This window comes from Alnus glutinosa, chromosome 3 (genome assembly GCF_958979055.1).
Source record: "Alnus glutinosa chromosome 3, dhAlnGlut1.1, whole genome shotgun sequence".
Taxonomy (NCBI): Eukaryota; Viridiplantae; Streptophyta; class Magnoliopsida; order Fagales; family Betulaceae; genus Alnus; species Alnus glutinosa.
In genome coordinates this window covers 4395286-4409473 of record NC_084888.1, presented here as the reverse complement: position 1 = coordinate 4409473, position 14188 = coordinate 4395286, and the positions used below count along the sequence as shown (strand labels likewise).

At 37.6% G+C, this 14188-nt stretch overlaps 3 protein-coding genes across 4 annotated transcripts; 1 reads left to right on the top strand and 2 right to left on the bottom strand.

The window, feature by feature from the left end:
* Positions 1-201: 201 nt before the first annotated feature.
* LOC133863772 (subtilisin-like protease SBT1.9) lies at positions 202-2582 on the bottom strand. The gene has a single exon (XM_062299861.1). It carries the CDS (start codon positions 2568-2570, stop codon positions 285-287), a length of 2286 nt encoding a protein of 761 aa, XP_062155845.1. The 5' UTR covers positions 2571-2582; the 3' UTR covers positions 202-284.
* A 3375-nt stretch (positions 2583-5957) lies between these two features.
* Positions 5958-10160, top strand: LOC133863774 (PI-PLC X domain-containing protein At5g67130). Its single transcript, XM_062299865.1, has 9 exons — positions 5958-6110; positions 6203-6283; positions 6376-6498; positions 6602-6739; positions 8580-8678; positions 8772-9075; positions 9343-9566; positions 9649-9735; positions 9850-10160. Exons 1-9 carry the CDS (start codon positions 6093-6095, stop codon positions 10024-10026), a joined length of 1251 nt encoding a protein of 416 aa, XP_062155849.1. The 5' UTR covers positions 5958-6092; the 3' UTR covers positions 10027-10160.
* Positions 10161-10436: 276 nt separating this feature from the next.
* LOC133863773 (probable serine/threonine-protein kinase At1g01540) lies at positions 10437-13559 on the bottom strand. 2 transcript variants are annotated; one of them, XM_062299862.1, is made up of 7 exons: positions 12577-13556; positions 12307-12411; positions 11993-12115; positions 11726-11896; positions 11510-11639; positions 11168-11377; positions 10437-10790 (listed from the first exon to the last, which is right to left on the bottom strand). In XM_062299862.1, the coding sequence occupies exons 1-7, from the start codon at positions 13230-13232 to the stop codon at positions 10728-10730; spliced, it is 1458 nt and encodes a 485-aa protein (XP_062155846.1). In that variant the 5' UTR covers positions 13233-13556; the 3' UTR covers positions 10437-10727. The 2 variants fall into 2 exon arrangements, with proteins under 2 accessions (XP_062155846.1, XP_062155847.1); XM_062299863.1 differs by lacking the exon at positions 10437-10790 and having other exon boundaries at positions 11203-11336; positions 11443-11639; positions 12577-13559.
* Positions 13560-14188: the final 629 nt, after the last annotated feature.

Genomic DNA, 14188 nt, shown 5'->3' with positions numbered 1-14188 from the left:
TAGACGTAGGTCATAAACCGAACCACATAAAATCTTTGTTCTTATTTTCTTTATTTCGCTTTTCAGTTTATATTTCTATAGCATTATCTTTTCTTTCAATAAGGTGAGGTGAGCTTCCGTAACATGGACGGAGGGGGAGGGTCCATAGTTGATGACCTCGTGATCATCGGAATTTGCTTTCTAGTGTAAATGCAACATCTCTGATATGGGTTGGCTCATGGCTGTAATCATAAAAACTTAAAAGTAACATTTGAAGCACTTGAAGACATTGGCAGTAGTCATAGCTATGCCTTTAAAAGAGATTCCGGCACGAGGTTTGTCGCCGCTACTGGACTTCTCACTACATATTTACCACGGTCATCCACCCAACTAAGAGAGCCATGGACCACCGCCTCTTTCAGAAATTTTGGCCCCTCCAAGCTCAGCTTGTACCTTTGCTTTTCATACTTGTGCTTGAAAATTAGCTTCTCTGGCTCCACCTTCACCTTTAAACCATTTACTGCGGTTAATTCTGCAGTATAACTCGACCATGCCTCTCCAACATTAGTCACTGTTCTCCAAAATTCTTGAACAACTTTTGCATCCGAATTCGAATCATAATCATTAAAGAAAGCAATGAAAGACGGGTAATTAAGATCCAGAGACCTGTTCACACAATTGTGTGTGGACCTTGTGATGATTCTAATTTGTGTTGCCGTGTAATTCATTGCACAGAGAAGCTTTATGTAGTCCTCTACTGTTGCATCATAGACAAGTCCAGGATCAAGTGCCTTGTTGGGATCAATGTGGCCGGCTCCCATGTCTAGAGGGCTGGCTGGCGGCTCGTTGTCTGCTTTATTTTTTATGGGGCTAAACGTGTTGTCTAATGAGCTTGCTGTGGTCACTAGGGCAGACAGGATGGCCGCAGGACTCCAATCTGGGTGCACTTCTTTTATTAGGGCAGCTACACCAGCCGCATGAGGGGTAGCCATTGAGGTGCCTGACTCAAGACTGAAGTTGCTAAACAAAGGACGTGATTGAACCTCAGCAACTGCACTGATTGGAGACCATGATGCTAAAACCAATGAGCCAGGGGCCAGGACGTCTGGCTTTAGGACAATGGGGCAGCCGGGGAATGGCCCCCTGGAGCTATAGCTATCCACCATTGGTGCTGGCTTTGTGCCAGTAACTGTCTTTTGATATATCAAGCTTCCTCTTGGATTGCCGTTCTTCTGTATGTAGTCTATTACAGTTTGGCCATCTCGCAGACCAATAAATGCTGTTGGAAATGAGGTTTGTGTGTAGAATTCGGATAAAGAATAACTGGAAATGAAGACAACTCCATGAAGTACTCTAGCAGACTCTGCATTTTTTACTTGAGTGCCTATACTAAGATTGTCTTTGCACACAACAATCTTGTTTTTATTTTTCCTCATTTCCTCCACACTTTGGCAGCCATCCATGAAAACAAGAGGCAGCTGGCTTAGAGAAGAATTCCCCGTATACAAGGACACAAAGGTGATTTGCATACCATTTCCCAAAGTAAGGATCCCTTCAAATTTACGATCAATAGTACCCGAACCAACAGTTAGAACCCATGGCGCTCCATTGTTTAAAGTACCATACAGAGGCCCATCATTTCCTGCCGAAGCAACAATTACTACACCCTTTTCCATGGCTGCAAAAGTGGCTATTGCAATAGGATCATCAACCAAGGAATTACCATCCAAGCTAAAACCCAATGACAGGGACAGTATATCCACCCCATCTTGAATTGCCTGGTCTATTGCAGCAAGAACATCGGATGAGTAGACCCCATATCTCCAAGCTGCTTTGTACATGGCTATTCTGGCCCGTGGAGCCATGCCGCTAGCAGTACCAGTGGCATAACCAAAAAAGGATGCGCCTTTTACATAGTTGCCTGCAGCTGTGGATGAAGTATGTGTTCCATGCCCGCTCGTATCACGGGGAGATTTCATGGAAATGTTCACGTTGGGATTGTTAGCAAGTAGACCCTTGTTGTAAAACCGAGCGCCAATAAGCTTCTTGTTGCACAAGGAAGCATTGAATTGGGTGCCGGGCACACATTCTCCTTTCCATCTAGATGGAATTTGAGTCATTCCATCATCTTTGAAACTCTCACTCTCGGGCCAAATTCCAGTGTCAACTAAACCAATTATGACACCCTGCCCGTAATTGGAAGATGGCCATGCACCAGAGAGAGAACTTAGACCAAGGAATTGAGAAGTGTGGGTTGTGTGCATGGTAAGAGGACGATCATGGGTATAAGAAATATAGCCAGGGGACTTCTGTAGAGCCTCAAGCTCGGAAAGAGTGAGAGATGCAGTAAAGCCGTGAATTGAGCTGGTGTAAGCATAGATCAGTCTAGAGGTGGTAGTGGTGGTTGTTTTGAGATTGACTGATATGGAAGAAAGGGTGGCCAAGTACCAGCTCTGGTGGCTCGAGAAGACTTTGGGAATGGCTGATGAATCCATGTGAATTATATATGTCTTAGTCTCTGCCAAATTGGAGGAGAGGTGGGATATAGTCAGTAGAATTGAACAAAGAGCTTGCAGAGTTAGAGTAGCCATGGGTGAGAGATCGATGGCTCACCTGTGGAAAACAATATTTAAGCTTGTCTATAAAAAAGTAGAAAACACAAAATATTCACTTTTCATGTCTGGACCGGCCACTAAATTAAAGTGACAAGACTATGATTGTTCACCAATTGCAAAAGAAGTTCCACATTCATTGCCATTTATTGTGCGTTTTCCCTTTAATTATCCCATTTTGTTAACGTGAAAGAGGGAGAAGATGGCGTTGTTTCTCCTTTTTAAGGCAGAAGATAGGCTAGATTGCCCACCTGGCCTCCACAAACTAAGTTTCAATATTCCTTACTTCACCATACATGCACTGTTATAATATAATATATTATGGGATATGATTTAAGAGATTTGACTGTAATTGACGGTAATCCGGCCTATAATCAGATTTTATAAAAAAGAAAATAAAAACAATAAATTTTATATGGTTCGATCTATAAATATTCATAAAATAAAGTCGTAATGGGTACATTTTGCTCATATTCATATGATATGATGATGTTAAAATACAAAATGATTATATTTATAGGACATTGGGGTAAATAAATATGTATTTACAGTGAAATGAATTAGATTTTTTGAAAATCAAATGTTATTATAAAAGATTACAATCTATTACAATCAAATCTCGGAAATCATGTCCCATTATATATTCTAACATGCTGAGCAGCAGTTTTAACCCTCCAAAATTACATGCCACTCAGTTAGAACAATGCTTTAAATCATAGTTTCTGCCCACTAGACTGTCTCATTATCATTCATCCAGGAAGCTCCGGAATTGGGAGAAATTTAATACCAATAACGACCGACAAAACTTAACCTAGGAGGCTAGGAGAATTATAGGGTGGTACGAAGAAATTAAGTTGAAGATGTCTTTTTAATTACGTTGCTTAATTCTGTCATGTTCGCATATAAAACAAGTGAATGACTATTATGGCCACTGGCAACACAAAAATGAAAAATTAAGGTAACCAGGAGGCCAGGTTGCATATATGGCATACACAACAGTGCAAAATAAATTCATAACCATACATTGATGTAGGACGGCGACCCAGCCATCTTCTTCGGAGCAAGCAAAGAGCATAGTGTGTTCCGCTCGACGAGGCCAGGGGCGCTCTGCTCCAGTTCTTGAAGTCGGCTCCAGCAGAGCACAGGCGGAGCTGCCCATGAAAGTATAAGAGGAACAAAAATTTCACACGGTTTCAAGATTCCAATTTCCAGCCGATTTTCATTTGAATTCGGTTCAAATTGCAACTTTCCTATTGGAAATTTTAGTCTTTTAGAATGAATTGTTGAATGAGTTTAGCTTCTGGAATAAGGCCTCACTTAATTCTCATTGGGCTGCACCCGTAGTCCAAGAGAATGTGGGAGACTTTAGAATAGAAGCCCAACGAATGGGCCCAGCGAGCTGTAGACCAAATAAAGGTCCACTAAGAGCCGCGGAGTAAAGAAAATAGATAGCCAAGAAAAAGTGAAATGGAGAGGAGTCGGTTAATGCATTTAGAGGGGTAAAGACGTAAAGTGATAATTTTCTCTTTTTTTTTGGACCACTTTATCCCTTTGAGTACATTAACCGGTTAAATGAAATGGAAAAGATCATTCTCCCTTTATGGCGCACATGAAAGAACAATTCTACGTTCTCATGGATGATGCCCTTGTCATAGATGCATGTAAAGAGATGTATTCGAGCTGAACCAAGCTTTCTAAATTCGGTTAGAATAGATAGAAAATAAGCTTGAATTCGAGCTGAATTTTGAAAGGTTATTTGAATTCGGCTCGTTAAGAGCCTTGCCAAGTTCGAACTTGGCTCGAACTCGACTAGCTTAACAAGCCAAGCCTCCAATTGAACTAGAGCTGCTCAAGCACGATTGGAGTTTTATAAAAAAAAATATTAATATTAAAATTCAGAAAAATTTTAACTTTAATCTATGTTTCATTTATTTTTCAAATCGAGTTTAAGGGAACTGAGTTCAAGAGCAGTTAGGCTCATCTACCACCCCTGGCATATTCGTTGAGCAATTCTTCTGTAGTCTTTTATTTTATTTTATTTTTTCTTCAATTTTTTCCGTTTCCATCTTTGTCATCGCAGGAGACGCAACTGATAGTCGTAAGATGATTCATTCTTCCCAATTCAATTTGGTTACGATTTGCTTTTATAACAATTGCGTATCGGAGAAATTGTGTGGATGGGGTACGTAATCCCATATCACACGAGGGCTATATATATTATATAAATATAAGGGTTGTTTTCTTTTGACTAGGATCTGCAGAGCTACAAGGTAAATTTAAAATGGAATAGTAACGAAGAATGGGACAACTTTAGACAACTCGATCGGGTCATAGCTAGAATTCGGCAAACACGATATTGTATGATATTAATGGATTCACCATTTTATTTTTCTACTTATTTTTTATCATAATATCTATATATATATATATATATATATATATATATATATATATATATATATATATATATATATATATATATATATCCTCACGTAGATTTTATCTCTCTAGAAGCCTGGACTTCATTATTTTTATCATAATATATATGCTGTATATATGAAAATTAGCATTATTCCTTCCAAAATTCTTTCGTGGTGAGGCTGTGTCAATTTTAGCTGGCTATAATTTAATTCCCAATATATTTGAGTTGACCTATATATATATATATATAAATAAAAATAAGAAGAAGAAGAAGAAGAAGTTTGGGTTGAAATAGAATAATTAGTTCAAAGATTTCTAAGACTTCTGTCAGAAAAATCTCAAAACGTACACTTATTTTTTTTAAAATTGTTTCTAGACCTTTGGAGGGGCCGGCCAGGGCCCTTGGCCCCCTTAAATTCGTCCCTATTTAGCACATATAATTCATTTATTAATGTTTTTAAACTTCAAACTTGTAAATAAATTATCTCAGGCGGCATATCATATGTGTTTGAAAACTATCTTGTGTTTGTGTCTATGACTTAATCTTGGACATTTTAAAAAATTATTATTTTCTTTAATTTCGCTTCATTCAATTAATTAACACTTGTTAAACAAAATTATTTTATTATTTTATTTTATTTTATAAATGAGATGAATAGATGGGCTATTGCTAATATATATCTTCATCTCATGTTATTTCTTTTTCACAAATTACACAAACGGATGTCGGACTATAAATTAATATTAGCATAAAACAACATTAATTTGCACTTAACTGCTCTTTTTCTTAATCAATACATTCACATTTAACCTTGAAACGTACAATTTTTTTTTTTGTTTAAAATATCTTAAAGAAATTCTTTGGCCAAATTAAGCCGCTGTATAACGAAGAAAACGGACGAGTAAATAGGAAGCTAGAGACGCGTTTGACGTTTCCCTCTCTCGTACCAAACTCGCATGTTCTCATTTCACCTTCCTCGGGACAGAACCAAAGTCAATCCTTGCACCTAAGATTAAATACTGCTACAGAAGAGAGAGAGAACCACCTTTCTCTCTCCCTCTCGATCAGAACAAACCCAGATGCCACAATTAATGAAGGCATATCCAATCTCCTTGATCTCATTCCTACAGCTTTCATGCATGTTATTTTGAGTGTCATTAACACAGACACCTTGTTTTCCATATTGCAGAGAATAAACTTGTTCATCAATCTCCAAGTCCAATCTCTGTTCATAGCAGTTTGTCTCTTTTCCTGTTCCTCCTGTCTCACGGTATTTCCCTAAACTCCCAAACAGCTAGGCTCCATTACTAATATATAATCAATGTTTCTAATTCTAATTCTGGTTCATGTACTTCGACTCAGATCGGAGAGACATGTTCGTCCAACAGTGAATGTGACTCCGGCTTACGCTGCGAAAAGTGCGATGCCAGCGGCAACACCCGGTCCAGATGCGTTCGGGTCCAACCACTGAACCCCACATCAAAAGTATGTCTATTTTTCTTCGTTTTTGTTTATTTGTTCTGTTGGGTGGTTGTTTTCTGATTGAATAACATATGTCTGGCATGCTGTGGTTTTGGTGTGTGATTAGGTGAAAGGCCTGCCATATAACCAGTACTCATGGCTGACGACCCACAACTCGTACGCTCTGTTGGGTGCAAAGTCCGCGACTGGTTATCCATTACTCTCTCCTACCAACCAGGAAGACTCGGTCACCAGCCAACTCAATGTGAGTTTCTGTTTCTCCTAAGTATGCATATAACTGTGTTTCTGAAAGATCAACATCAGAGGCGTTTTTTAGATAAATACTTTTCCGATATTAATTTTTAAAAATACTTTGTTAGAGTGTTATTAAACTGTTTTTTATTTTTTGTAAATTTGAGAAAACTGTCTTGATGGAGAAAAGTACCACAGTACGTTCCTTTTATCGGCAGGAAGCTTGGGTAGTTGGGTATGTTTGATAATGGTCTTAAAATGTGTTTTTGACTTTTGAGATTTAAAGGTGAAAAATGTTTTTTTGATGTGGTCCATAATTCAAAATTAAGCTTTGGCTTTGTTTGTTAATGTAATTTATTTTTTATTTTTTATTTTTTATTTTTTATTTGAAAAAGTGTTTTGACGTGTCGTAATAATAAAAATAATTTTGAATATTTTTCTACTGTAGAGTATTTGTTAATGTTTTAATTTTAAGAAAAAAAAAATCAAACGGAGTTGCGTTTGATTTGATTATTAATCATTTTTTTTTAAAAAAAGTGTCTTTTATTTTAAAAATGTTTTCAAAATTGTTATCAAATCGTCACGGAATAAGAGTGTGTTTGAATAGTGTTAGAAATCTTTCTTATGTCACTCTTGTGTCCCTTAAAAAATGAGCTGACTTTTAAAATCATCATTAGCTTGTAATTGATCACTATTAAATTTTGATTAAATTGTGATTTTAAAGTCACCTTATTTTTTTAAGGACACAAAAGTGACACATAATAGACTTATAGTTATAGAATTACTCAAGTGTGTTTAGCACTACGATTTCACGGATATAAAGTGTTATTTTAAATCAAATCGCAAAAAATTATGTAAGTCTTGTTTAGTTTGCGAAATAGGCCCTTAAAATGCAATAAAATAGTCATTCTTTTATTTGGTACATACCTATTTCTAGAAATAGTTATTTTATGGAAATAAATATTCCCTTACAAAAAATAATAGCTATTCCTCTATTCATGAAAAAATAGACAACCTTTTCAAAAAAAAAAAACCATATTTTTCTTTTATTTTTTCAAACTAAACTTAAATAATAATAATAATAAAATAAATAAATAAATAAATAAAGAACTCATTAGATATGTGGGTGGCCCGACGGGCCACATATTGAACATCTTCAATTTTATTTTTTTTAAAAAAAAAAATGAGTTATTTTAGAAAAATAAGAAACTATGTGGGTTTTTTTAGTAATTTTGGTTCAATTCCAATTGTATTATATGTGTTGTTACCAAACCAAGGAATTTGAATATCTATTTCATTCTACTATTTTTTATTCCTAGTAATAACTATTTATTTTCCTAATAGAATACTTATTCTATGTACCGAACGAGGCCGTATTGTTTAAGAGTGCAATTTGAAAAATTGTGATTTCAAAACGTAAAAAAATCTGTGTTTTCAAATCGTAGATGAGGGAACACGTTTTTAAAAACGCACGATTTTAAAGACTAAACTATAATTTTAAATATCGAATTATTATTTTATCAAACGTTTAATTACGTTTTTTAAAATCACATTTTTAAATCGTGCTTTTTAAAATCACTATTTTTTTAATTAGACGTGTTGAAATAAATCACATATATGATAATACCCAACGGACCTAAGACTTTGCCAATGCATTTGCTGTGCGAGCTATAATTGCGCGGGGATTAAAAAGTAAGCATACCAACTAACCCACCAAAATCATGTCACTTCTGCTATTTAAATATGGTTGGTGAGAACCTACCACATTAGTTTTATATTTAGGCGAATATATATTGATTTATTTTGTTTGTTTATTTGACTTTTCATAAAGATGTGTGTGTATTCTCTTGTAGAATGGCGTTCGAGGGCTGATGCTAGATATGTATGACTTCGAGAATGACATTTGGTTATGTCACTCCTTTGACGGCAAATGTCTCAATTACACAGCATTTGTAAGAGCCTCTTTGGATGGGTCGTTAACTTTGCTAAGTATAATTTCTCCTCCTCTAACTCATCGTGCACTAACTTAATTTGTTGGTTCTCAGCAACCTGCCATTAACGTGCTGAAAGAGATCCAGGCGTTTTTAGAAGCAAATCCGTCGGAGATTGTCACCATTTTTATTGAGGATTATGTGACATCTTCACAGGGCTTGTCAAAGGTCTTTAATGCATCTGGCCTTAGTAAATACTGGTTCCCGCTGTCACAGATGCCCAAGAACGGCACCAATTGGCCGACAGTCGATGATATGATCCAGAAGAATCAGCGGTTGGTGGTCTTCACCTCAAAATCATCCAAGGAGGCCTCCGAGGGGATTGCTTATCAGTGGAACTATGTGGTAGAAAGTCAGTGTGAGTATTATGTTTTCTTCCTAAAGCCTGTTATTTGTTTACTGACTGAAAATTTGAAGCATTAGTGCTTGGTCAGGTAGATTATGTTCTAAAAACCAAAGATTTACTAAAAGTTTAATCTAGCATAAGGGAAAAAAAAAGAAAGAAAGAAAGTAGTGTTTGGACCCATCAGTTCTTCTGCCACAGAATAAATAGTGTGCTTGTTTCTTTAACTAGAGGTGAAGAATCAATCAATTTTGAATCTTTGATGGTGTACTGGAATATCAGATGGAGATGAAGGGATGGTAGCTGGTTCATGCCCAAGTCGTGCTGAATCGTCGCCCATGAACACAAAGACAATATCCTTGGTTCTTCAGAATTATTTTCCTACTAATCCCAATGCTTCTGAAGCTTGCGCCGACAATTCTACTCCATTAACTACCATGATGCAAACATGTTATGAAGCAGATGGTAAACGGTGGCCAAACTTCATTGCTGTTGATTTTTACCAGGTATTGGCTTGTACTCGTTATGTTATGTAAGTTCTTTCAAGAGAGTCATATCTGCTATATATATTGACTTTTTTTGTGGCAGAGGAGTGATGGTGGAGGAGCCCCCGAAGCTGTAGATGAAGCAAACGGTCATTTGACTTGTGGGTGTGACAACATTGCCTACTGCAAGGTTTCCAACTATTTCTTCTCCCTTAGTCTGTAACAAAGAATTCTAGAAAAGATTGAATACAATGGGAGGCTATAAGGCTAACTTGTAATCTGACCCTTGTTTATATATGAGCAGGCAAACGCTACGTTTGGTTCTTGCGACGTCCCTCCCATTGCTCCGCCTCCACCTGCTGCTGCAGGATCTGGATCATCACCAGGTTCTTCCAACATTGCTTACTTGGATAGTAGGCCAATGCAACTGCGATGGTTGTTTGGGGCAATACTGGCCACTACTCTCTTTTCATGGCTGTAATAACCTTCCTCTTCTATACTTTGAACCACACGGAGCATTTATTTGGATGAGATTGATGTCGTTACTTTCATTTCAGGTTTTGAGATAATTATGGCTGAAAATTATATTAGCAATTTGGCTTAATTGCTGTCAAAGTTTTTTCAACTGTCCAAATTTAATTTCACTCCTCCTTTCTCATGAAAAATTTGAAATTAAATTTGAACTGTTAAAAAACTACACGAGATGTGCTGTGGTTTTTTTTTTTTTTTTTTTTTTTTTCATTAGCGCCTAAGATATTAGATATACACGGCACTAATTGAGTTTTGTTAAAACGAAGCATTGCATATGAAATTCAGAAGATGGGGTCTTTCTTTTGTCCAATAGATTCTTCTTGTCTAATACAGTTTTCAATTTCTTGACCACATTGGCAATTTTAAGGTGAAACTCTGTAATTTGTTGGATTGTTCTCTTTAGAAGCTAAGCAAATGACTAATCGCTTCCTAAAAAGAAATAATCATATTACTGTCACGTAGCTATTTTTGCTGGCTATGTAGAGGGGCATAATCAGCCAAGCAAGTCTTAGTATAATTATAGACTGGGAAAGGGACCTTCACATTTTTTCTTGATGTCGCCATCTTGCCTCAGTGGCATGCACCCCACTTTCGTGAAAGTCCTACAGTTTTGATCATATGCATCAAGAATTATTCACATCAAAGGGGCCTTCAAGACATCCTTTGCACTGTTGACATGTTGGCCTCTCCTCTGTCCCTTCCAACTCTACGTTCCTAAAACAAGAATACAAGATACTCACAACCAGATCAGTAAACAGCTACAAGAAAGGACCAAACAAGATAAATGGAAGTTGTGATAACAGTAATGGATTACAAATATCTGCCCAAAAGAACAAGCAGGAAAGCAAAATGCTCAGAAGCAATACATTGTTTAAATTTCATGAAATCATATGCATCAAGTATTATTCACTCCGTTTGAGACATAAGAGTTAGCCAGATTTTAGATTCGTTTTCCTAATTAATCCGCTTAAATATAGATTATTTGTTGAAATGACTAATTGATTGGATAGTAGGTGATCCGAGCATTGTTAGTGTACCTGTATGTATTAGACTGAATTTGAAATGAATTTTGAGCAGATTTGCATACATACTTCTTTGAATGGGGTGTCTTCAGCTTCAAGAATATGTATAACTTGTCCCATTTTTGGCCGCTTCTCTGCATTAGGGTCTACACAACGTAAAGCCACAAGAAGAGCCCGCTTCAATGCCCTTGAAGTAGGCTTCTCAGGTAGCTTTGGATCCAATACTCCTTCTGGATTCCTGTTAGCGACCATATTCTTAAGCCACTCAACTAAGTTGACCTGAAAATTCTTGGCTTTTTAATTAAAAAAGCAACATGGAAGAAGAAAGATGATAAAAGACCAACCTAGAAAAGCTTTTCAGCTGATTCTAGTATCTTTGAAGCAAAGCAATATTAATAATATTGTGCGAACCTCTTCCGGAGGTCGGCTATAATCAACCGGGTTCCTTCCAGAAATTATTTCCATTATAAGAATCCCAAAACTGTACGCGTCGCTTCTTTCGTTCAACATGCCTGTGCTTGCATATTCAGGAGCTACATAGCTACAAAACCAGCAAAAAAAATGACTGTTGTTGCCTCTTTAGCCACACTGGCACGCAGACTCATATATAAACACAGCCCTACATACCCAAATGTTCCCATGACACGGGTTGTAATGTAGCTACTCTCTGAGCCGAGGAGCTTGGCAAGGCCAAAATCTGAAACCTTTGCATTCCACAGCTTGTCAACTAAAATGTTACTCGATTTTATATCGCGGTGAACAACTTTGGGTTCCAGTCCCTCGTGAAGGTAAGCTAGCCTACATGAGGCCAGTGAAACAATGCAGTGGATGAGATGCAGGGAAATGAATGAACATGAAAAAATAAGGCTCAGATGTGAGTGATTTGGATCATACCCTTTTGCTGTTCCAAGGATGATATTCATCCGAATCTCCCAAGTAAGAGGGCTGCAAGGCCCTACATCCCCATGAAGCCACTGCTCCAAATTCCCATTGTTTACATACTCATAGACAAGCATCCTATCATATAACCAAACAAGCAGTCATCCGCAAGACGTAAAGATGATATATCTAACCTCATTTATGAAAGTATACAACATCAACTTAATAGTATTTCCAACGGGGAATTAATACACTCTACTAGCTTGCAATACCAAAGGCTAAAGTTCAACAAATAAGGAAGCTGTAGTAATTAGGCAATAATTGAGTACCTGTGAGCTCCTTCAGCACAGTAACCAAGCAATCTCACCAAATTCTTATGCCGAACCCGGCCAATTGCCTCAACCTCAATTTTAAACTCCTTCTCAGCTTGTCCCCTACAGGATACCCAAATATCTGATTCATCAATCTTTAACATTACCTAATTGGTTCAATATAATGAAGCCCCAAATTCTAATATAACACCAAATTCCACCTCTAATGTACCCAAAAACAGAGTGCATTCTAAAGGTAGTAAAAAGATGAAGGTAGCAAGAAAACACCTATTATTGAGCAAATTCTTGACAGCAACCTGAGTTTTGTCCTCCAAAATACCGTGATATACAATCCCATACCCACCTTCGCCGATGACGTTCTCGTCGGCAAAGCCATTGGTCGAGGCCTCGAGCTCTCTCAAAGTATACCAATGCCCCCACCCCAAGTGTGAAACTTCAGGGACCACCATAGCCACCGGATGATCCACACCACGACCTTCCCCACTCCCGTGCGAAGAAGAAGACCGATAAAACGGTTCAGGATAAGAAATCCTATGGTCCTTTCCAATCTCAATGTGAATCCTGTGGTGGTATCCCACCGGGCTCTCTTCCTCCGGAGGTGGCAGCAGAGCCTGCCTTTCAATTCCGGGAACTGGGTCCGGTTCAGGAAATGGGACGGCTTGGATTTGAGTCCTGCTTGGCTTGGAGCGGGCATGGTCGACTCTGATCTCTTGGATCTCTTTGGAGACAAGTGGGATCGTGGGTCGGCGTAAAGTCTTGGTTTTGGAGCGCTTTGAGGCGAGCCAGCAGAGAGAGATGAGGAAGAGAAGAAGCACAAAGGCAGCTCCAACGCAAAAGCCAAGAACCACCCAGAGTTTAAGGCCAAAGATTGAGGTTTGATTTGAGAGCTGGTCGTTCATACGGCCTGCTTTGTGATCAGACATCGGAAGAAGTCTTGTCTGATCCTACTTTTTTGTGAGCTTCAAAGGATAACTAAAAAAGAGCTAGCTTGACGCTTATACATGCACTGAAAGTGGATCGCTGTGTGTGTTTGCGTGTGTAGACAGTTAGACATAGGAAGTTAGGAACCAGAGACAGTGAGTGAGAGAGCAATGGCGGAGGAGACAGCAGCTGGCGTTGATAGTTATTTCTCAGTTTTGTCTTGTCTCCGAGTGGTAACTACGGGACTACGCGGGTTTAGGGGATCGTTGGGAGGAGTTTGCTGCGTGTGTATTCACAAAAAGGGCTTCATGTACTCGAATGCGAATTCATTGACATAATGATAATGATAATTGATATGGTTAAAGGTTGCATTAATCATTTAATCTCCAACGATAATTGCGTTGCTCCAGCAGTATGAAAAACTTAGAAACAAATTTTATATTCGGCGCTTTTTTTGTACTTTTATTTTATTTTTGTTGAGATTATATTGTCAATTAATTATTAATTAAAAAAAAAAAAAAACCAAAAATGAGGTGATTCTCAAGTGGAATACACCTCAAAAAGTACATCAATAGCATGTCCACTACACCATAAATAGAAGTCATTATAATTTATAAATAAATCATATAGTTGTGCCACTATTCTTAATTGAGAAACCTAACCTTGACGCCTATTAATTGAGAAACCTAACCTAGACCATTGTCCATTCTTAATAAACGTGAAGAAAGTAGAAAGAGAAATGTTGAGGAGACACTGATTGTTTTAGAGTGCAATTGCGATGCATATGTTATTTGTAATTTGGGCAATTAATTATGAGAGGGCCCTTCTAGGCCCATCGGTCTAAAAAAGTGTTCGGCCATGTAGGTTTTAAAGGGATCATCTCACACTAGCTCACCTAGAGATGTGGGAAAGCAACAAAAAATGATTTACCCGTATAATAAGCGTAAATCATTTTACA

What these genes read in the sequence shown, in the direction of transcription:
- LOC133863773 (XM_062299862.1), bottom strand. Translation starts at nt 13,232, where the DNA reads ATGTCTGATCACAAAGCAGGCCGTATGAACGACCAGCTCTCAAATCAA. An exon ending in AAGAATTTGCTCAATAATAG is followed by an intron (nt 12,412 to 12,576) that starts GTGTTTTCTTGC and finishes GGTATCCTGTAG; the next exon opens with GGGACAAGCTGAGAAGGAGT. An exon ending in CGTGTCATGGGAACATTTGG is followed by an intron (nt 11,640 to 11,725) that starts GTATGTAGGGCT and finishes CTGGTTTTGTAG; the next exon opens with CTATGTAGCTCCTGAATATG.
- LOC133863772 (XM_062299861.1), bottom strand. Translation starts at nt 2,570, where the DNA reads ATGGCTACTCTAACTCTGCAAGCTCTTTGTTCAATTCTACTGACTATA.
- LOC133863774 (XM_062299865.1), top strand. An exon ending in CACTGAACCCCACATCAAAA is followed by an intron (nt 6,499 to 6,601) that starts GTATGTCTATTT and finishes GTGTGTGATTAG; the next exon opens with GTGAAAGGCCTGCCATATAA. An exon ending in GTCTCAATTACACAGCATTT is followed by an intron (nt 8,679 to 8,771) that starts GTAAGAGCCTCT and finishes GTTGGTTCTCAG; the next exon opens with CAACCTGCCATTAACGTGCT.